The 22,447-nt window shown below is 42.4% G+C and overlaps 1 protein-coding gene across 1 annotated transcript in view; it reads right to left on the bottom strand.

Annotated features, from left to right (window-relative positions):
- The window catches only part of adcy1a (adenylate cyclase 1a), a 295,596-nt gene that overhangs the window by 105,414 nt on the left and 167,735 nt on the right, over nt 1–22,447 (bottom strand). Inside the window, exon 7 of the mRNA XM_048608131.1 lies at nt 9,438–9,596. Within this exon, the coding sequence (XP_048464088.1) occupies nt 9,438–9,596 (159 nt within the window). The remainder of the gene's footprint in view (nt 1–9,437; nt 9,597–22,447) is intronic.

Below are 22,447 nucleotides of genomic sequence, written 5' to 3'. Positions count from 1 at the left end.
ACCTAAACATTTACTAAAACAAAATAATGGCAACAAAGCTATTTAAAAATGCACAATCCATTTAGGTTTTACTTCTTTTCCTCAAAGCTATGAGTAACTAGGTGTCAAAACTAGCAAAGTATTCTAGAAGGCATCAACAGCATTGTAGACACATGAAACATTGAGCAAAGATGGTTTTACTGCGGTACCTGTTTATCAAAATGATGAATAACAGAGCTAGTGAATACAATTTACTAATCTGTCAAAAAAAATTGTTATACACTTTTGAGATCATGCATTCAAACAAAAAAACACATTCCAAACATCCATTCATTTTGAGGATTATATTATCACAAGTGGAAAAGTGAATGGCTGACTCTTGTTATCCTTAACCAATGTCATTGTCTTCCTTCCTTGACATCTACTGTCATCAGCCATTTTATCCTGTACCCATTAACTGACAACTGACACCTCATCTGGCTTGGCATGACGAGCAACATAGCATTTTTTTTTCATTTAATGAAAGAGGACATAAGCAAATGGGAAATTAAATCTAACACAGGTAAAAAAATGTAGCTGGGCCAATTATAGGAAGTTACAATATTATTTCTTTCCCATTACATTCCCTTTTATATCTCTCCATTTGGTTTGTCCTCAATAGATACAAGTGTATTTGGAAGTGAGCAATTAGAACTAGTGCAATATTCCATAAGTACTGACTATTACTAATTCAGTGAACTTCTTATCCTCATACAGATTAATCTTGGATTTATCTGTCAGCTATGCCATTGAGGGAGCTCTGTGGAATAAGGGACATCTGAAGTTGTGACTGTTAAATAGGAGTTCAATCATTTCCAGTATTCATTTTATTCTTTGTTAAATAGTTAATGCTGAGATAGTACACATTAAATTCTTCCCCATCTCTCCAACACATGCTTGTACGCACACACACACGCACACATGGGCACACAAATGCACACACTATACTGTAGAAGGTGGGGGTGGGGTTGGGGAAAATAGAGAATTACAGGTGGAAGTGAACACATGACCAAAAGTCAGATTTTAAAACAACAAATAACGTGGCACGCTCAAGTACAGTATATTCCAAGACATTTTGTTTTGCCAGAAAATGATAATGTAGACAAATTGTGTCACTCCTTTGTTTTGTAATTTACACCTATTGTGAATGAAACAAAAATATTATATTATTGTAATACATATAATTCTTAGGGAGCTTGACAGATGGATGCTGAGAGTTTGTTTTCACTCGGAGGTGATGCTAGGACTAAACAGCGTCATCTAAGAAAAGGGTTGCCCAGTTTAGACAGAGATGAGAAAGAATTTCTTTTCTCAGGGGGTCGTGAATCTATGGAATTCTTTACCCCAGATAACTGTCAAAGCTAGGCGTTTAAGTGTATTCAAGGCTGAAATAGACAGATTTTTGATCAGTAAATGAATCAAGGGTTGTGGGAAAAGGCAGGAAAGTGGATTATTCAGAATTATAAAATCAGCCATGACCTCATGGAATAGTGGAGAGGACTTGATGAGGCAAATGGCTTACTTCTGCTCTAATGTCTTATTACAGTCTTATATTACATCACTTTATCACATACTACATACACAGCAACTTTGAAAACAAAATACTGCACCATCCACAACACATTCATGTGCAAGTAGTCCAAACTTGAGTTTTCTTTTGATTCATTTGCAGAAGATGGGAATCATTGGCTGGGTGATTTTTTACCTTTCCCTAGCTGCCTTTGAGAAGGTGGTAGTGAATTACCTTCTTCAACCGTCGCAGTCTGTGAGCTGTAATTAAACCCTCAATGCTGTTAGGCAGGTAATTCCAGGATTTTGACCCAACAGCACTGAAGGAATCGCAAAATATTTCCAAGCCAGATTGGTGAGTGGCTTGGAGGAGATCTTGCAGGTGGTGGAGTTCTCATGTATCTGCTGCCCTTGTCCTTCCAGATGATACTCTTCATGAGTTTTGAAAGTGCTGTCTAAGGACTCTTAGTGATTTTCTTCAGTACATCTTGTCCATGGTACACACTTCTGCTACTGATCATCAGTGGTGATGAGAGTGAACGTTTGTCGAGGTGGTGCCAATCAAGCAGGCTGTTTTGTTTTGGATGGTATCAAGCTTCTTGAGTGGTGTTGGAGTTACATTCATCCAAGCATGTGGTGAGTACTTAATCACGCTCTTGACTCACACCTTTTTGATGCTGGACAGGCTTTACTGATACAGGAGGTGATCTTCTACCTGCTCTGTAGTCACTGCATTTATACAGAACATACAATACAGAAATGTACAGCACAGGAACAGGCCCTTCGACCCACAACATTGTGCTGAACATGACACCAAATGAAACTGATCCCTTCTGCCTGCTATTGATCCATATCTCTCCATTCCTTGCATATTCATGTGCCTATATAAAAGTCCCTAAATGCCCTATTGTATCTGCCACCACCACCACCCTTGGCAGTGCAATCCAGACTCCTACCACTCCATGTAAAAAAACTGGCCCCTCACGTCTTTTTTGGACATTCCCTCTCTAACCTTAAATGCATGTCCCCTATTATTAGTTATTTCAACTTGGGGAAAAAGATTCTGACTCTCCACCTTATGTATGCATCTCATAATTTCATAGATTTCTATCAAGTCTCCCCTCAGCCTGCGCTGCACCAGAGAAAACAACGCAAGTTTTTCTAGCCTCTCCTTAGAGCTCATACCCTCTCATCCAGGCAGCATCCCGGCAAACCTCTTCTGCACCATCTCCAAAGCCTCTACATCCTTCCTGTAATCTGGTGACCGGAATTGAATGCAATACTCTAAATGTGGCCTTACCAAAGTCTTAAAGCTGCAACATGACATCCTGACTCTTGTATTCGATTCCCCGACCAATAAAGGCAAGCATGCCATATGCCTTCCTTACCACCCTATCTACTTGAGTAGCCATTTTCAGGGAGCTATGGACTTGAACCCTAAGATCCTTCTGTACGTCAATGCTGTTCAAAGTGCTGTCATTCTTTGTACACTTTTCCTAACATTTAATCTCCCAAAGTGCAGCACCTCACACTTACATGGATTAAACTCTATCTGCCATTTCTCCGCCCACGTCTGCAACAGATCTATATCCCGCTGTATCCTTTAACAACCTTCTACACTATCCACAACTCCACCGATCTTTGTACTGTTTGCAAAACTTACTAACCCACCCATCTACATTTTCATCCAAGTCATTTACATATATATAACAGCAGAGGTCCCAGTACAGATTCCTGTGGAACACCACTAGTCATGGACCTCCAGTCTGAAAAGCACCCTTTCACTATTACCTCTGTTTTCTATGGGCAAGCCAATTCTGAATCCATGTGGTCAAGTCACTGTGGATCCTATGCAGCTTAATCTTCTGGATAAGCCTGCCATGATGGACCTTGTCAAAACCTTACTAAAATCCATGTAAACAACATCCACTGCTCTACCCTCATCAATCACCTTTGTCACCTCCTTGAAAAATACAAAGAAGTTTGTAAGACATGAACTGCCCTGCACAAAGCCATACTGACCTCCCAAATTAGGCCATGCTTTTCCAAATGTGTGTAAATCCTATCCTGGAGAATTCTCTCCGATAGTTTCCCAACCACCAACGTGATAATCACTGGTCTGTAATTTCCTGGATTATCCCTATTTCACTTCTTGAACAGAGAAACAACATTAGTTAGTTGCCTGTCCACCAGCACCTCTCCAGTGGCTTGCGAGGATACAAAGATCTTGGTTAAGGTCCCAGTAATCTCCTCTCTTGCCTTTCTCAAAAACCAGGGGTAGATACCATTGGGCCCAGGGACTTATCTACCTTAGTGCTCTTCAAGAGATCCAACACCACTTCTCAAAATGCCTGAGCATATTAGCACGCTCCATACAAATCTCACTATTCTCTATATCCTTTTCCTGGCTGAATGCTGATGCAAAGTACTCGTTTAGGATTTCACCCAAATTCTCTGCCTCCAAGTCCAAGCTCCCTCCTTTATTTTTGAGTGGTCCTACCTTCTCCCTAGTTATCCTCTTCTTTTTAATGTATCTACAGATGCCTTGGGATTCTCTTTCACCCTACTTGCCAAGGTCATTTCATGGCCCATTCTTGCTCTCCTAATTCCCTGCTTGAGTACTTTCCTGTGTCCTTACACTCCTCATAGGCCCTTCCAATTTTAGCTTCTTTTTTCTTTTTGACTGAATTCACAACCTCCCTCATTATCCAAGGGTCCCTTACTTTGTCATCCTTATTCTCCCTCCTTACTGGAACATGTCGGTCCTGAACTCTCCCCAGCAGGTCTTTAAACAGTTCCCACATGTCAAATGTGGACTTGTCTCCTTACAGCTCCTCCCAATTAACACTCGCTAGCTCCTGCCTAATACTGACATAATTTGCCCTCCCTGCAAGGTCCTGACTTATCCTTGTACACAGCTTTCTCAAAACTTAAGAAGTTGCGATCACGGTTACCAAAATACTGTCCCACTGAAAGGTCAGTCACCTGGCCATGCTCATTAGCAAATTCAAGGTCCAGTATGGCCACTCCTCTGGTTAGACTATTCATGTACTGTTTCAAGAAATCCTCTTGGATGCATTTAACAAATTCCGCCCCGTCTAAGCCTCTTGCTCTAAGGGAGTCCCAGTCAATATTGGGGAAGTTAAAGTCACCCACTGTGACAACTCCTTTTATTGTACCTTTCCATAATCTGCCTACATATTTGTTCCTCATTCTCTCGGTGGCTGTTGGGGGGCGTATAGTATAATCCAGTTAGAGTGACTGCACCCATCTTATTTTGGTGGTCTACCCATATGGTCTATATGGCTAGTCTAATTCAGTTTCTCGTCAATGGTAATCCCCAGGATGTTGACAATGGAGTATTCAGTGATGATAATGCCACTGAATGTCAAGGGGCCATGATTAGATTATCTTCCGTTTGAGATGGTCATTGTCTGATATTTATGTGGTGCAAATGTTACTTGCCTTTTGTCAGCCCAAGCCTGGATATTGTCCAGATCTTGTTGCCTTCGAATATGGACTGCTTCAATATCTGAGGAGTCATGAATGTTTTAATAAAACTGCTGAAGCAATGAGCTTGTTAGTTTGGAGTCATATGGATTATGAAGGCTTGTGCAAACCAGTGTACTCAGTAAAGCAGCAAGAGGTCACTCAGAAGCTTTAAAAAGAAAGATTGCATGTTGGTAGGTTTTTGTACTGTCTCGATTGGATAAATATTAGACGAAGTCCAGGACATCTCTGCAGGAGTTCTTTGCCACTGTAATGACCTAGATCCAGCCATCTTCTGCTACTTCATCAATGCCCTTCTCGCATCATAAGGTCAGAAGTAGAGATGCTCACTGATGTTTGCACAACGCTCATCACCATTCATGGCACCTCAGATACCAAAATATCACGTCCAAATGCAGTAAGAACTGGATGACATTCTGGCTTGGGCTGAAAAGTGGCAAGTAAGATTCACAACACACAAGTTTTTAGCACTGACCATCTCCAACAAAAGGGAACCTAACCACTGACCCTTGACTTTAATGGTATTACCATCCCTGAATCCCCCATTTATCAACTGCTAGTAGGTTGCCATTGACTGGAAGCTGAACTGGACTAGCCATACAAATGCTATCGCTACGAGAGCAGGTCAGAGGCTAGGAATCCTGCAAGAAGTAACTTACTTCCTGAGTCGCCAAAGCCTGTCCATCATCTACAAGCCACAAGTCAGGAGTGGGATGGAAAATTCCCCACTTGCCTGGATGTGTGCAGCTCCAACAATATTCCAGAAGCTTGACACCATCTAGGACAGACCAGACTGATTGACACAGTTTCCAGCCATAATCATTCATTCTTACGACCGCTGATGCTCAGTAGCAGCCATGTGCACCATCTATAAGACATACTGATGAAATTCATCAAGGTTCCTCAGACAGCACCTTCCAAACCCACGACCACTTCCATCTAGAAGGACAAGGGGAGCAGATACATGGAAAAGCTGTCACCTGCAAGTCCTATCCTGGTTTGGAAATATATCACCGATTCTTCAGTTTCCTTTGGTCAAAATCTTGGAATTCCCTCCCTAATGGCATGGTCTATCTATAGCACATGGATTAATATAGTTCAATAAGGCAGCTCTCTCGCACCCTCTCAAGGAAAATTATGGATGGGCTGTAAGTGCTGGTCCAGTCTACAAATCTATATTCCCTAAATCAATAAAACAAAATTCTGGATCCAGAAATGGGTTAATATCTCTTTTCATATGAAACTAACTCTTCCAGAGGTAACAAATTATTATCTGGCAGTGACATCAGCATTAACAGTAGATACGCATGGGTCAAAATTCAGGCAAATGTAGTCACTTTTGTGATGACCTAATTCAGTTACTTATTCCTAGTCCAGCTGCACCTTGATGGCACAGGACGTAGGTCTATCATTGGTCATGAGGCAGGATGAATCAACCTCCATCATCCATGACTGTACTTCAGTGCTGCTTCTAGATGCAGCACCCCATTGTAGACTATCCCAGACTAAATAGTATGAATGGGCATGGCCAGTCAGGAAGCAGAATCGCAGCTTGTGAAAAATGCCTGACTCCTGCCTAATTTTGTCATGGTACATATAAAAACTGCAAATCACACTAAATTGGCAACCTTACCTAAACAGGGACTGTGCGGAGTGTTTCGAGTTTAGGAGTTCAGGTGTTTGTAATATCTTCTAACCGTGTAGGACCTTGTAGAGTGAACATTGATATCTTTGGTCTTCTCGTGGTGTTTGTAACAATGCTTATGTTACTAATGTTACTTGCATCTGACTGCTATCACGCAATTAACTCCATCTTGTTTAAAACAAGAATCTTTTCTTATCAAGACTCACTTGTGGCTTTCCTCTACCACTGTAAATCAATTAGGCCCTTAGACTCAGTTCAGGAGAGGGAATAGTGGCTGCAAACTACCCAACCAGAAGCTGATAATGGCTGATATTACAACACATACATCATTAACTATAGACCCATCAGTTTACTTTCAGTGATATTACTGAAATCTGTCAAGAAGAGCAGAGTTATGGGCTCTTGGTCAACAATGAGGTGTTGAAAAAGTCGGTATGGATTTGTGAACGTTCAGTCACGCCTTCCTGGATTTTTGAGGCTGTCATTTAACATGGTGGATAGTGTCTATGGATGTTGTTTATATAATTTTAAATAACATTCTGCGCAACAGGTCAATGGCAATAAAAAAGCCTACATAATAGGTGGCAATCTTGTGACATGTATCTGAATCTGAGTGGGAGGTTGGTCTAAGAGCAAGATTCTGTGACTGGTCATATTGGACTTGAAAAGTTAACTCCATTTCTCTCTACAAAGATGCTGTCGGACCTGCTAGTTTCTCCAGGAATCAGAAGTTTTGTTTTAACCCAACTTCTTAAGAGATTAGACTTAAGGAAAACGGATGCAATCTACTTCAGTGTGTACCTTATGCATCTCAGGGGTAACATCCCAATCTCCCTATAATAGCCCTCTCTGTGTTACCCTCTCTTTGTCACTTTGCCTGGCCATCAATGTTCCCCCTCCCAACCTAACCCACTTTGCAATCCCCCACTCGCCGCTCCCCACACTTCCCCCCCACCACCCACTCCCCCCGACTCCCAATATTTCACCACTCAATAAAACTTGGGATTAGGGGTCTTGTGGTAGCACCCCTACCTCTGAGTAGGGGTGCTACCACTCTCCCTCTCAGCCTTCCCACCTCTGAGTACCACCTGCCCTCCCAGCCTCGCCACCACCACCCCACTCCAGAAAACTAATACCATGCACAAATGTGGCTGGTAGTCCGTTGCATTCAAAAAGTTGAGGGTAAGTCTAACTTTAAAATTACAATGGAATTTGACACAGAGAAACGATTTCCTCTGTTCAGCCAACTCAGAAAAAGTGATACAAGTGTGAAATTAGAGCTGGGATATTTCAAAGTGAGAAAACACTTCTTCATACAAAAGGATATTGGGAATCCTGTAACTCTGTTAAAATATATTAGATGGATAAATTGAAATTTTGGACATCAATCAGTTTTTGTTAGTAAAGGCTATCAAGAACATTAAACCAAGGTGGTCAAATGAAACTGACTCATGACTAAACATAACGAAACTGAATGGTGAAATGGATTTAAGGAAATGAATACCTGCACTATTATTCCTCCATTCTTGAAAAACATCAAAGGCAGGATTTTGAGAGTGGTGGGGTTTATTGCCCCAGCATGGCAAAAAATGGCCATGAGAAGTGTTGCACCACTAAGCCCTTTGTTAGTGGTTCAAATTGAGACTTCTACCCCCATCTTGCATGGAGTCTGCACCTCCATAAGCAGCCTGGAAATGTGTTGTGGCAGTTTCTTCATCCTGGAGTGGTGGCCACTACTGAGACTTCTAGAAGTACCAGGAATTGGATGACAAGTAATTTGGGGAGAATCCCAGCATGGCCAGGAGAGAAGGCACTAGGTAGAGTGGGGAGACAGCATCTGCAGCAGATCTGAGAAGAGGGAAAGGCTCTGTTTGGAATCAAGGCCTATAACGCAAGCAGGCTAATTTGCTGGGCATCCCATCTGAACCTTACCTGCTCTTACTGTCTGAAAAATTTCAGCTGGCTGGGAAATGGACCTTAAATGGCTAACAATACATTACATTCTTCCTGGTGTTGTGTTTCCAGAAGGCAGCTTGAGAAAGAATTCTGTAATATTTATCCAGCATTTTATACACAATAGTACTAAAAATCAAAGACAACAAGGTGCAGGGCTGGATGAACACAGCAGGCCAAGCAGCATCATAGGAGCAGAGAGGCTGACGTTTCGGGTCTACTAAAAATCAAACCACAAGGTATGTCTCAAAGAGGTCTGTTGAAACCTAATCACCTCTTGGTTCAAACCTAATGAGTATACATCTACCTGAGACTTGCAACCAAACTCTCAAAAAAGTGGAGTGGAAAAAATATGTTTCTTCATCACATAACATTTTGAGAAGTCATAACTCAGCCTTTCAGCAGTATGTTTACAATTGCAAAGCTTAAAGGAAACTTTTCCCCAGAGTGCTCTGTGCATTCTAATTTCAATTTTCTTGTAAAACAATCAGAAGGAAAAGGGAGCAAATATAAATATGAAAAAAAAACAAAGATAAGAAAGAAAAACAAAAAAAAGGCATCTGAATGGAATGTCAGGAAAGGTGCAATTGAAATGACAGAGCCATCTCCATTGATTTAAAATTGAATGTAAATCCAAGCATTAACTGCAAACTATATTTATTAAGCAATATCAAAGTGTTTAGGAGCTTGAATCAAATTGAATATTTATCTAAATTGTCTTGCCATTAATCTGCCATCTAATACTTACCTAGAAGTGATTTATAATTTCTCTACATAAAGCTGAAGTAAAAATATCACTTACCCAGGGAGACCACCAGCTTCCATTACATTGGCTAGAGTAACATCATTGGACCATACATCATACTGCCACTTGCGGAGACCCAGGACCCCACACAGCACTCTCCCTGTATGCAGACCCACACGCATGTTGAGATCAACTTCAGTGGCTTCAGCTACAGATCTGTAACAGTACAATTACATCTAAAGATTATTAATAATTTGGTACATTACATGACTTACAACCTGAGAGTTACTTTACTGAGGGGCAGAAAAAGAGAAATTTATGAACTCCTGGGGTGAATAAGCCAGCTGGGTGAGTAATTCAGCATCTTCACTCAGTTCCCCATGAGGTGAATGACAGTATGAATTGCTGGCCTTGTGACAGCGAAACTTTTAGATAAGACAGATGAGCTAGCTGTCAATTCTGAAACGACTGAATGGATGGGCTTCTGAGGGGAAACCACTACACCTTTCTGCGAAAAGTTGTCGTCAGGCACCTTTTTAAAAATTTATTCACAATTCACTCTCTGTCTACTGCTGGCCAGTAATTCTAACACTTGAGATTCTTACTGTGTTTCTACGTTTGCAGGACCAAACAGCACAATGATACATGAGCGGGAAGTAAATAAAAAGAGAATGAAAATAAAATGATTTGGAAGCAGACTCATGCAGATTTATTGGATGTTATAGTAGTCCAGCTACCTGGACTATATATCCTCACACCCCACTTCCTGTAAAGACTCCATCCCATTCTCTCAGTTCCTCCGTCTCCGTCACATATGTTCGGATGAGGTCAACTTCGAAAAGGGAGCCTCCAAAATGTCCAAGACAACAAGGTGCAGGGCTGGATGAACACAGCAGGCCAAGCAGCATCATAGGAGCAGAGAGGCTGACGTTTCGGGCCTCGACCCTTCATCAGAAAAACGTCCAAAATGTCCACCTTCTTCCTCAACTGAGGATTCCCCAGCTCCATTGTCGACAGGGCCCTCAACCAGGATCGACCCATCTCCCGCCCTCACCCCTTCTCTTCCCTCCCGCAACAGCAATAGGGTTCCCCTTATCCTCACCTACCATCCCACCAGCATCCACATCCAGAAGATCATCAGACGCCATTTCCACCACCTCCGTCAAGATGCCACCACCAGACACATATTCCCCTCCCCTCCCTTGTCCGCCTTCTGCAGGAACCTGTAACCGGCGAAGGTGCAACACCTGCCCATTTACCTCCTCCCTCCCCAGAATCCAAGGGCCCAAACATACTTTCCAGGTGAAGCCACACTTCACCTGCACTTCCAAGATTCTAGTCTACTGCATTCACTGCTCACAATGTGGTCTCCTCTACATTGGGGAAACGAAGCGTAGAGTGGGTGACCGCTTTGCAGAACATCTACGTTCTGCTGCAAAACAGACCCTGAGCTACCCGTACCTGCCACTTGAACGCATCACCCTGTTCCCTGGCCAATATCTCTGTCTCTGGCTTGCTACAATGTTCCAGCGAAGCCCAACGCAAGCTGGAAGAACATCACCTCATTTTCCGCTTGGGGACCCTAAAGCCCTCCGGACTCAATATTAAGTTCAATAATTTTAGGACCTAAACTCTCCCATGTCCCAGCTCCTTACCCCGTACACCAGGCCTTGTTACCACATAGCCTGCCATTACACACCCCCTGTTGTTAGCCACTAACAGTCCCCATTAACAACTATTCACCCTCCCAGCCTGATCGTTTGCAACTCCTTTGTCTGTCCAACTGTCTTTCTCTCCCTTTTGGGCTCTATCCTATCGTTTACTCCCTACCCCACCCACCTCCCTATTTTCTGCATATAAACTGACGTTTTCCCAGCCACCATCAGTTCTGAGGAAGGGTCACCGGACCCGAAATGTTAGCTCTGTTTTGTCCTTGAGAGATGCTGCCAGACCCGCTGAGCTTTTCCAGCAACTTTGTTTTTGTTCTTGATTTACAGCTTCTGCAGTTCTTTTGATTTTTATTGGATATTATGTTCTGCTTTGTCCTATTGTGGTTTAGCACATCTCACCAACTTTCCTGAAAGCAATGAAGTGTAATTATTACCCTCAGATTCAGCATTGCTGTTAGAATGCTTGGCGAAATGCCGAGGTTTGTGTGTAAACTGTTGAATTAGAATAATATCATTGTGAAGGAAAGACAGATTTTCCCAGCTCCCTCTGGACAGGAACTACATTGGGCTCAGAAACAAAAATTGGCTGTGGCATTGCACGGCTGGAGTTCTCAACTGCCTTTCAACCCAGTTTTTTTCCAAGGGCAGGGGAGGAATTAGTCTTTGGCAAAGGCCTGCTCCAATTAATGAGCCAAGGTAGATTATTATGGGCTCAATATGAGCACATTCCTGGAAGGTTTTTTTTTATGACATGGTTGGAGTTCAGCAATTCCTGGATTTCAGACCAGCTGCACAGAGAAGAGGAAGGTCACAAGAGGTGGGCAGAATTTTAAGACAGATGAAAATGGCCTTTGAAGGTCAAAGGGCTTACCCCTTTGTAGTCAAAACTCCACTATAAATCAAGGGTGGTGCCAGGATTGAGAACATTTCCACTTCAAGGGGTCCTCATCCTCTTGGCATCTCCTAGCATTTTGTGGGCATCAGAACAACATGTTTGCCTTTTTGGATACCAGCTGGGTATTATAAAGTCTGCAATAGGTAATGGTTGTTGCTCCATTAGAAACTGAAGCCACTAGAGTTGAGGAACTGTATTCTGCACAGAAGAAGCAAGAGTTTTGGGTGTCAAGAAGATTGTTGAGAGGGACAAGGGGCAAAAAGGAGAAGGAGGCACAGGATCTAGAGGCAGATGAAGCGAGATCTAGGAGGGGTAGTGGTAAATGAGACTGTGTGGTCTCCAGAGACAGATGGCCACACAGGACTGTGCCCCTGTCAGTTGCACAGCTCTGTGGCAGCCCCCTGGCGCTGCACACAGGTGTATTATACAGATGGCAGAAGCATTGCGAGATGATACTGAACAAAGAGGTACCCGTACTGCCCGACAAGGAGGCAGCATGCGACAGACTTGGTGTTAGAGGACTTCCCTCCTTTCCCTCATGATAGCCGTCGGCTCCCCTGAGCAATATCAGGTCCCTGTCATGCAGTACCAGGCACTGGCACAGTTTCTCTTCTTTAGGACAAGCAGCATCCTCAATGATAGCTGCCACGAATGCCCAAAACCTGTCTGCATTCCATCTACGGCTTCACCCAAAGTAAAATCCAAAGCTCTGTTTGGATCCCACTGGAAGCAGTTTTCTAACACAAAGAAGAGCCAACCCCTTCCTCCTGGATCCAATGAAAAAATCCAGCCTGGCATGTGTTGACCTCACTGGGTCAGGTCATACTGCAATGATGATATTTGAGGCATTCTCTGCTGGTTTGCCTTTCCATTTCATTTCAAAGAGTTTGTAACATAACATGCTGGAGCTGATAATGAAGTGCTGAGGGCAACAGAGCATCTGGCACTTCAGTAAAGGGTGGGGCCCACTGTCTCTTTTCTTAACTGATGAGATGAAGGATTGACAAAGAAACCAAAGGGATAACAGTGGAGGCCGAATTAGAATGGATGAACTAAATCTGAAATAAGGCAAAAGAAAAAGTTGGGGAAAGTAACAATGGGATTCAAATAGAGAGAAAACAAGTGAAGAATCAAGATAAGAAAAATTCCAAAAAATGTGAAATGAGATATTTGTCAATTGTCTAACGATAATCAGAGTGTCACCTGCCAATACACTGGCAGAGGAGGTTGGCACTAACATCATCAAAATGCACCTGGAGTTGGAAGCCAGTGTTAATTCAGCTGATACGCGCATGTACGGAGCCATTGAAGCCCAAGAACTCATGACACTTTGAAACTGCCTGCAACTCTACTCAGCATCCTTTGTATTCGGCTCTTTCGCTCAGTCCGGATCCATGCCATTACTACACTCACCGCTACAATGAGTGGCCCCCCTTCTCCTGTCTGGTATGTTGTTCACCAATACCCCCAGTATTCTTGCTAGCTGATCCTCTCCTGGTGTCCACCTCACAATCCCCCTACCCTATTGCCACTCTCCCACAAGCTAGCTCATTCACTCACTCGAGGACAGTGTGGCAACAGTGAGTGGCAGGGAGGCAGTGATGAATCAAAAATGGTGCGGATAAGTGTATGAAGTCAGGCAGTAAGTAAATCATGATCCCAGCATTTGAATGCCTTTAAAACATTAGAATAACTTTCATATTATTGGTCCTATTCTTCGATGCAGGCAGCTCACTGTGGCATTACCAGCAGTGATGTCCCAGGCATTGCTAGTGCATGGTGGGTTAGTGTGCCCCCTCGAGTTGCAGTGGCAATAGACACAGCCAGCAACAATATACTGCAGGCAGAACTGAAATTTGACATTTTAAGTTAGTATTTTTCCTCCAGGGTTGCACGGCAATGCATTAACAATTGTCACATCGTTATAAAGTTACTTTCTGTTCCAATCTTAATGGACAATTAATGCGTAAAATTATTGAATAAAGAAGAGGCTAAGACCAAGATGCAAATAGTGAAGCAGCATAAATTCCCCAACATGTTCCGGAAATTAGCAACACAGGTGTACTTCTTAATTCCCAAATTCACTGGACAACTTTCTGAACCAATTACTTTGTTAACATGCCATTATTTACGTAGCAAGATACAACCATTATTTCTTTCTTTGCATAATGTAGTGTCAAGTAGTTTTGTTCACTTTTCTTTATGAGATTTGACTCTGAAGGAAAGTAATATTAATAATATGAAAGCTAGGTGTATATTTCACTCTCTGTTTGGAAGTAAATTGTTTTATCAAAGTCATCAAAAAACTTTTCCAGGTTTGTGAAACATATTTAATTACACAATCTTAGATAATATAGTGGACGACATGCAAATCAGATCCACCAAAATAGTGAGATCATATTAATGTCAACACAATATCATATTACCCAAGTGTATGCTATAATGGAAGAATCTCATTATCAATTGAAACTTAAAAATTGTATTCACTGTATGCAAAAGTTTCTCATGATGCAAAATTCCTAGAATCTCCTTGAGTAAATAGGGCCAAGGCAGCAGAAGTAAAATATCAAGCAAAAATAATGCAAGTTTACAAGAAGGCTCCTTCATGAACCTAACAAACAACCAGTGACCAAAGTAAACTTTGGATGCTACATGTAAAAGTACAATGCAAGCTATAATCCTTTTGTGTTAAAAAAAATCATTTTGTGTAAAGAACAGATGCATTTAAAATAATCTGAATAATAAAACCTATTGCTTCTGACTTGTCTCAAGTCATAGACTAAGTAGCCTGACAGGTGCACTAACAGGTCCTCTCTGAATCTCTGCAGTCTGGCGCATCACACAGAACACTTCCTCTCATATTAATCTAAGAACAACATGTTCATATCCATAGAGCAATAGGAAAACACATCAGAAAGACACTACAATTATCCTTCCCTACATAGATTGCTGAGCTCTAGATTAAGTGTTATTTCTCGAAGGATCTCAGTGTAAACCTCTACCTGATAAATGTGTCTATATATAATGGAAAAAAAAACATGAAATTGAAAAAAAATCTGAGAGCAAACAACATTAATAAATTTGCCATGCATCATATATATTCCAAAGAATAGCCAGTGTTTGCAACTCAACATCTATTTCATTGATGCAAAAGCAAAATACTGTGGATACTGGAACCCTGAAATAAAAACAGAAATACTTAGCAGGTCTGGCAGCAACTATGGAAAGAGAAACTGAATTAATGTTTCAGGTCAGTGATATTTCTAAAGTCTTGATCCAGACTGTTAAAAGTCAGGATACTAAGACCAAATGTCAGAATTTGGATTAGAAACTGCTATTAACTCCATCATTCTCAATAGAAACATCCATACTTTGAAGACTTTAATTCATTACTGGAATAAAAATCTGAAAATATCTTCCATTCTGACAGGCAATCATGAATATTTCCTTCTCATGACATTTCATGGATGTCTACTTGAGGCATTTGTTTGGTAGTTTGAAATTATATACCATCAGGCATATTTCAGACAGTAATATCAATTTGATTAGATCAACCTAGAAATAAACAAAGCAATGATGTTATTGTATTTTCTTAATTTTTGAAGGAATCAAGGAATATTAATTTTATTGGCATTAAAAATATGCAGATTCTATATAAATCTGTACCATAATACAATTGCATATAATGCATACAGGTAATCAAAAATATTGATGGACAATATTTCTACTTTTCTTTACATCATGCAGGTTTTACTAAATCAGTAACAAAGAGTACTTTGGAAGCAGTAGAATAACACTTTGTTTTTCTCAGCTGGATACCTAACTCACTTAGAAAGCCACTGTTCTGCTAATCGGCAACAAATAAAGTTCTGAGAAATCCACTTGAAGAAAGTTTGTGTGTGTCAATCTTCCAAGAAATCCATTTGAGATTCTGCTTGCCAAACAGAGGGTGCAGATTTTCTCTTCAGAGAGAGAGACAACAACTCCTTCAACTCAAAAACCTCAAATTCAGAATGGAAAGAAAAAAGGCACAGGAGTTACTAAAAAAAACCCCACGGTTTAATAGCACAATCCAGTAGTAAGACTTCCTTCGCCTGCCGAACTTAGATACCGCCATTCATCAGGACACTGTAATGCAAAGAAGGCAAAGCTTCACTGGATATTATTTTAGTAAAATTTTGAACTTTTGATTAAAAAAAGCCAAAGTATAAACAGTAAACATAACGTAAAAATCATTCATTATTTTGCTGTGTTGATAGTACTATGTATTCTTTAATATAAGTGTTTCTCTCTGTTAATTCATTCCTTTCACCTTTTTACTATTTAGCAGAACCCACTTTAGCATTACAAATTGCCTGTCATGTGTATTGATGTGGGTTTTTTTTTAATGCTTGCCATGGTTAGTCATCAAGACTCGCATTAGCAAATTGATGCAAATAGAAAAACTAGTAGTTTTCAAGCAATGTTTTGCATCAACTGTGGCCTTGACCATAGCGTGTCACATATTGAGAGATACAAACACATCGGTTAATAGGATGCCTGTGGGTAAAACCACTAGTTTTTAATCTTTAGATCATTACACATATTTTCTGTGTTTAATGCCTAAGTAGCTCACCCAACACGTGTTCCAATATCTGTTTACAAAACAAAACCTGAACTATATATATACTGTTGTTAATCTATCCACAGTCCAACAAGATACTTCCTTACACATTGGTTAGATTGCAGTATTCTGTCATTGCACATTATACATTTCAGAGCATGCTTTAGAACATCATTTGTTTTTGGATTATCACTTCAGCCAAGATAAGTTTGGGATAATTGATCAATATGCACCCAGAATTATAAAAATTAAAGCACAGCATCAGACCTAAGATGCAGGTGTTAATTCCTTTTCCCTGCTCTCCCCCATTCTTTTTGCTGCATCATTACAATTCTGAAGGAAGCCATTTGACTCACTGCTGGCTCTTTAAAAGGACAGTACACTTGGTTCGATTTCTCTCTTTCCCCACATTCCAATAACTATATTCTCTTTCAAAACTTGGTACTTTAAGATAGAGGAGGAAAATTAGGCATTTGGCCCATCAAGTCTGCTCTGTCATTCGATCATGGCTGATATATTTCTCAACCTCATTTTTCTGCCTTCTGCCTCGATCCTTCATCCCCTGACTAATCAAGAACCTATCAATCTCTGTCTTAAAGACACTCAAGGACTTGGCCTCCACAGTGTTCAGTGGTAATGAGTTCCAAAGATTCACCACTTTCTGGCTGAAGAAATTCCTCCTCACCTCAGTTCTAAGGGATTGTCCCTTCACACTGAGGCTGTGCCCTCAGGTGCTAGTCTCTCCTACTAGTGGAAGAATCTTCTCCACGTCCACTCTATGCATGCCTCTTAATATTCTGCAATTTTCAATGAGATCCTCCCTCATTCTTCTTAACTCCTTTGTGTACAGACCCAGAGTCGTCAACTGCTCCCCTATAACAAGCCCTTCATTTCCAAGATCATTCTTCTGAACCTCCTCTGGACCCCCTCCAAGGCCAACACATCCTTCCTTAGATACAGGGCCAAAACTGCTCACAATATTGCAAATGCAGTCTGACCAGAGCTTTATACACCCTCAGTAATACAACACTGCTCCTGTGTTCTAACCCTCTCAAAATGAAAGCTAACATTGCATTTTCCTTCCTAACTGCTAACTGTTAACCTTAAGAAAATCCTGAACTAGGACTCTGAAGTCCCTTTGTGTTTCAGATTTCCGAAGTCTTTCCCGATTTAGAAAGTAGTCTACACCTCTGTTCTTCCAACCAAAGTGCATAACCTCACATTTTGCAAATTGTATACTATCTGCCACTTCTGTGCCCATTCTCCTAGCCTGTTCTAGTCTACTGAAACTGCATCCAACCCCATTTCAAGGAAGGCATTTAAGATCCTAACAGTTCAGTGTTCTTCTCATCTGTCTTCTGATTATTTTATCATTTACCTGAAATGGTGCTAACGTATTGCAGTGAAAATAGCTTTTCTATATTTAGTCTATCAAACTCGTTGTAACATTCTCCCCCTTAACCCTCCTTGTTCTAGGGAGAACAAACCAAAAATCTCTGTTCTATCCACACAACTGAAGTCGCCCATGTCTGTACATTGTTAAAACATTACCTTTGCATGTCATATAAGGCATTTATATCATATCTAAAGAGCTTCGTGCTGACTGGGACATAATGCTTAAGCTAATGATTTATACCTCCACATATAAATTCATACTGCCTGTTTGTTTTTCAACAGCATTAATATAATTATCCTGGCACCTTGAAGCATTTGTGTCTGTACACTCAGTATCTGTTCCTGCATATCCTTTAATCTTATAAGTATTGCCTTTTCTCACAATCCTCTTCGAACTGCTTTACATTAAATTTCATCTGCAATGTGTCTAGCATTATTTTTTCTTGAACAGTACCTTCTGAATCTTTTACTTCCTTGAAGAACAGGGCAACAAGAACCTGGAAATAACATAAGTTTCTCTCAAATTCACAAACCATTCCGACATGGAACAATATTGACATTCTTTCATTACCACCCATCAAAACACGACAAGTCCCTCCAATGGCAACACCTTGTATAGATCTACACCACAAGGACTTCAAGAAGACAGATCACCACCACCTTTCAAGCACAATGATGGATAAGCAAGTATTCATAGCCGATGATCAACTCATTTGGTCAATAAAATAGCTTTGGGGAATTATTTTTATTTTTAAATTAACTGGTGGGGAAAGGGTGCTGCTGACTAGGTCCAGAATATATTGCTCATCCCTAACTGTCCTAGAGAAGGTGAGCTGCCTCCTTGAAAAGTTGCTGTCTGTGGTGTATAGGTAAACCCACGATGCTGTCAGGGATACAGGTCTAGAATTTTGACCCAGTAACAAGGAAGGAATGATGATAGTTCTCCAAGTCAGGATGGTGTGTGGTTCTGAGGGTAGCTTGCAGTTGGTGGTTTTCCCATTGATGTGCTGCTGTTGGACATCTAGGTGGTAAAGGTCACACATTTGGGAGTTACTGACAAAGAAACTTGGGGAATTGTCACAGTGCATCTTACAATTGATGTTCACTGCTATCACTGTGCATTGTGCTGGAGATAGCAAATATTAAAAAGATATTGAGGAGGTGTCAATGAGGCAGGTTTCTTTGTTCTGGTTGGTAATAAGCTTCTTGATTATTATTGGAATTGCACTCATCCGGACAAGTGGAGTGTATTCCATTACACTTCCGACTTGTGCCTAGTAGAAGATAGACAGAATTTGCAGAATCAGGTGGTGGGATATTATCCACAGAATTCCCAGCCTCTGACCTGCACTTATAGCCACAGTACTTATGTGGTTGGTCCATAGGAAGCAAGTTGACAGTGGGGGCTTCAGAGATGTCAATGACACTGAATGTCAGGAGTGACAGTTGAATTCTCTTGCTGGAGATTGTCATGGCCTGGCACTTGCTTGCTACATATCAGCTAAAGACTGGATATTGTTCAGGCATTGCTGCATACGGACACAGGTTGCTTTAACAGCTGAGGAACCATAAATGCTGCTGAACAAATGCAGTCATCAGCAAACATCCTCACTTGTGAACTTAAGTTAGAAGGAAGATCATCAATGAAGTAGTTCAAGATAATAAGGCCTGGGACACTACCCCGAAGAACTCCTGCAATGACATTCTGTGGCTGAGATGGCTGACCTTAAAACAATATTCCATCTCCCTCTGTTCTAGGTATGACTCCAGCCACAGCTGGATTTACCCTTGAATCCCATTAACTCCAATTTTGTTACAATTTCTCGGCACCATACTTGGTCAAATATTGCCTTGATGTCAGAGACAGTTATTCTCACCTCACCTCTGGAGTTCAGCTCTTTTGTCAATTTTTGAATCAACGCTGTAATGAAGTCAGGAGCTGAGTGAAGCTGTTGGGACAGAGACTGGCCGTTTGTGAGCAGGTGCCATTTTTGAGTAAGTGCCATTTAATGTACTGTCGATGACCCCTTACATTCACTTTGCTAATGGCTGACAATAGATGGATGGAAAGGTAATTGGCCAGCTTGGTTTTGTCCTGCTTTTGAAGATCTAGGCAATTTTTCACATTATCACGTAGATGTCAATGTTGTAGCCGTGCTGGAACAATGTGGCTAAGAGCACAGCTAGTTCTGGATCATAAGGCTTTAGCACTATTGCCAGAATGTTGTAAGGGCCCATAGACTTTACAATATCTAGTGCCGTCAGACATTTCTTGACATAATATGGAGTGAATCAAGTTGGCTGAACATTAGCATCTTTGTAGCTAGGAATCTCAGGAGGAGGCTGAGATTAAATGTCCACTTGTCATTTCTGGCTGAAGATACTTGCAAATAGTTCAGCCTTATCTTTAGCACTGATTTACTGGGCTCTTCCATCATTGACGCTGGGTACATTTGTGGAGTCTCCTCTTCTATTGACTTGATGAATTGTCTACCAACATTTATGACTGGATGCAGCAAGACTGTAGAACTCGGATCTGATCTGTTGGTTCTGGTATCGCTTAGCTCTGTCTATTGCATGCTGCATATGCTGTTTGTCATGCAGGTAGCTCTGTACTATAGCTTCTCCAGGTTGACAAATCAATACTTTTGGGTATACCTGGTTCTGTTCTTTCCATTCGCTCTTTCTTTCTTCAGTGAACGAGGTTTGATCACCTTGTTTGGTGGTAATGGTAAAGAGGTGGATATGCCCGAGGCCAGACGCCAACTCTCCAACACCTCCTCCTACCGCCCCCTTGATCATGACCCCACCCCTGAGCACCAAACCATCATCTCCCAAACCATCCACAACCTCATCACCTCAGGTGACCTCCCACCCACGGCCTCCAACCTCATCATTCCCCAACCTCGCACTGCCCGCTTCTATCTCCTTCCCAAAATCCACAAACCTGAATGCCCCGGCCGACCCATTGTCTCCGCCTGCTCCTGCCCCACCGAACTGATCTCCAACTATCTGGACTCCATTTTCTCCCCCTTGGTCCAGGAACTCCCTACCTATGTCCGTGACACCACCCACGCCCTCCACCTCCTCCAGAACTTCCAATTCCCTGGTCCCCAACACCTCATCGTTACCATGGACGTCCAGTCCCTCTACACCTGCATTCCCCATGCAGATGGCCTAAAGGCCCTCCGCTTCTTCCTGTCCCGCAGGCCCGACCAGTCCCCCTCCACGGACACCCTCATCCGCTTAGCCGAACTCGTCCTCACCCTCAACAACTTCTCTTTCAATTCCTCCCACTTCCTACAGACAAAGGGGGTGGCCATGGGTACCCGCATGGGCCCAAGCTGCACCTGCCTCTTTGTAGGTTACGTGGAACAATCCCTCTTCCGTACCTACACCGGCCCTAAACCCCACCTCTTCCTCCGTTACATTGATGACTGTATCGGCGCCGCCTCATGCTCCCACGAGGAGCTCGAACAGTTCATACACTTCACTAACACCTTCCACCCCAACCTTAAGTCTACCTGGACCATCTCTAACACCTCTCTCCCCTTCCTGGACCTCTCTGTCTCCATATCGGGCAACCACCTAGAAACCGATATTCATTTCAAGCCCACCGACTCCCACAGCTACCGAGAATACTCCTCCTCCCACTCACCTTCCTGCAAGGATGCTATCCCCTATTCCCAATTCCTTCGTCTCCACCGCATCTGCTTCCAGGATGAGGCATTCCACTCCCGTACCTCTCAGTTGTCCTCGTTTTTCAAGGACCGTAACTTCCCCCCCTCAGTGGTCGAGAACGCCCTCAACCGTGTCTCCCACATCTCCCGCAACTCATCCCTCACACCCCGTCCACGCAATAAGAACCAAAAAAGAATCCCCCTCGTCCTCACGTACCACCCCACCAACCTCCGGATCCAACGCATCATCCTCCAACACTTCCGCCATCTGCAATCCGACCCCACCACCAAAGACATCTTTCCCTCCCCACCCTTATCTGCTTTCCGGAGGGACCACTCTCTCCGTGACTCCCTTGTCCGCTCCACACTCCCCTCCAGCTCCACCACACCCGGCACTTTTCCCTGCAACCGCAGGAAGTGCTACACCTGCTCCCATACCTCCTCCCTCACCCCCATCCCAGGCCCCAAGAAGACTTTCCACATCAAGCAGACATTCACCTGCACATCTGCCAATGTGGTATACTGCATCCGCTGTACCCGGTGTGGCTTCCTCTACATCGGGGAAACCAAGCGGAGGCTCGGGGACCGCTTTGCAGAACATCTACGCTCGGCTCGCAATAAACAACTGCACCTCCCAGTCGCGAACCATTTCAACTCCCCCTCCCATTCCTCAGACGACATGTCCATCCTGGGCCTCCTGCAGTGCCACAACGATGCAACCCGAAGGTTGCAGGAACAGCAACTCATATTCCGCTTGGGAACCCTACAGCCCAATGGTATCAATGTGGATTTCACAAGCTTCAAAATCTCCCCTCCCCCTACCG

The sequence above is a fragment of the Rhincodon typus genome, chromosome 2, assembly GCF_021869965.1.
Source record: "Rhincodon typus isolate 14 chromosome 2, sRhiTyp1.1, whole genome shotgun sequence".
NCBI classification, from domain to species: Eukaryota; Metazoa; Chordata; class Chondrichthyes; order Orectolobiformes; family Rhincodontidae; genus Rhincodon; species Rhincodon typus.
Note: the sequence above shows the minus strand (reverse complement) of the source record. Positions and strands in the feature narration are given on the sequence as shown.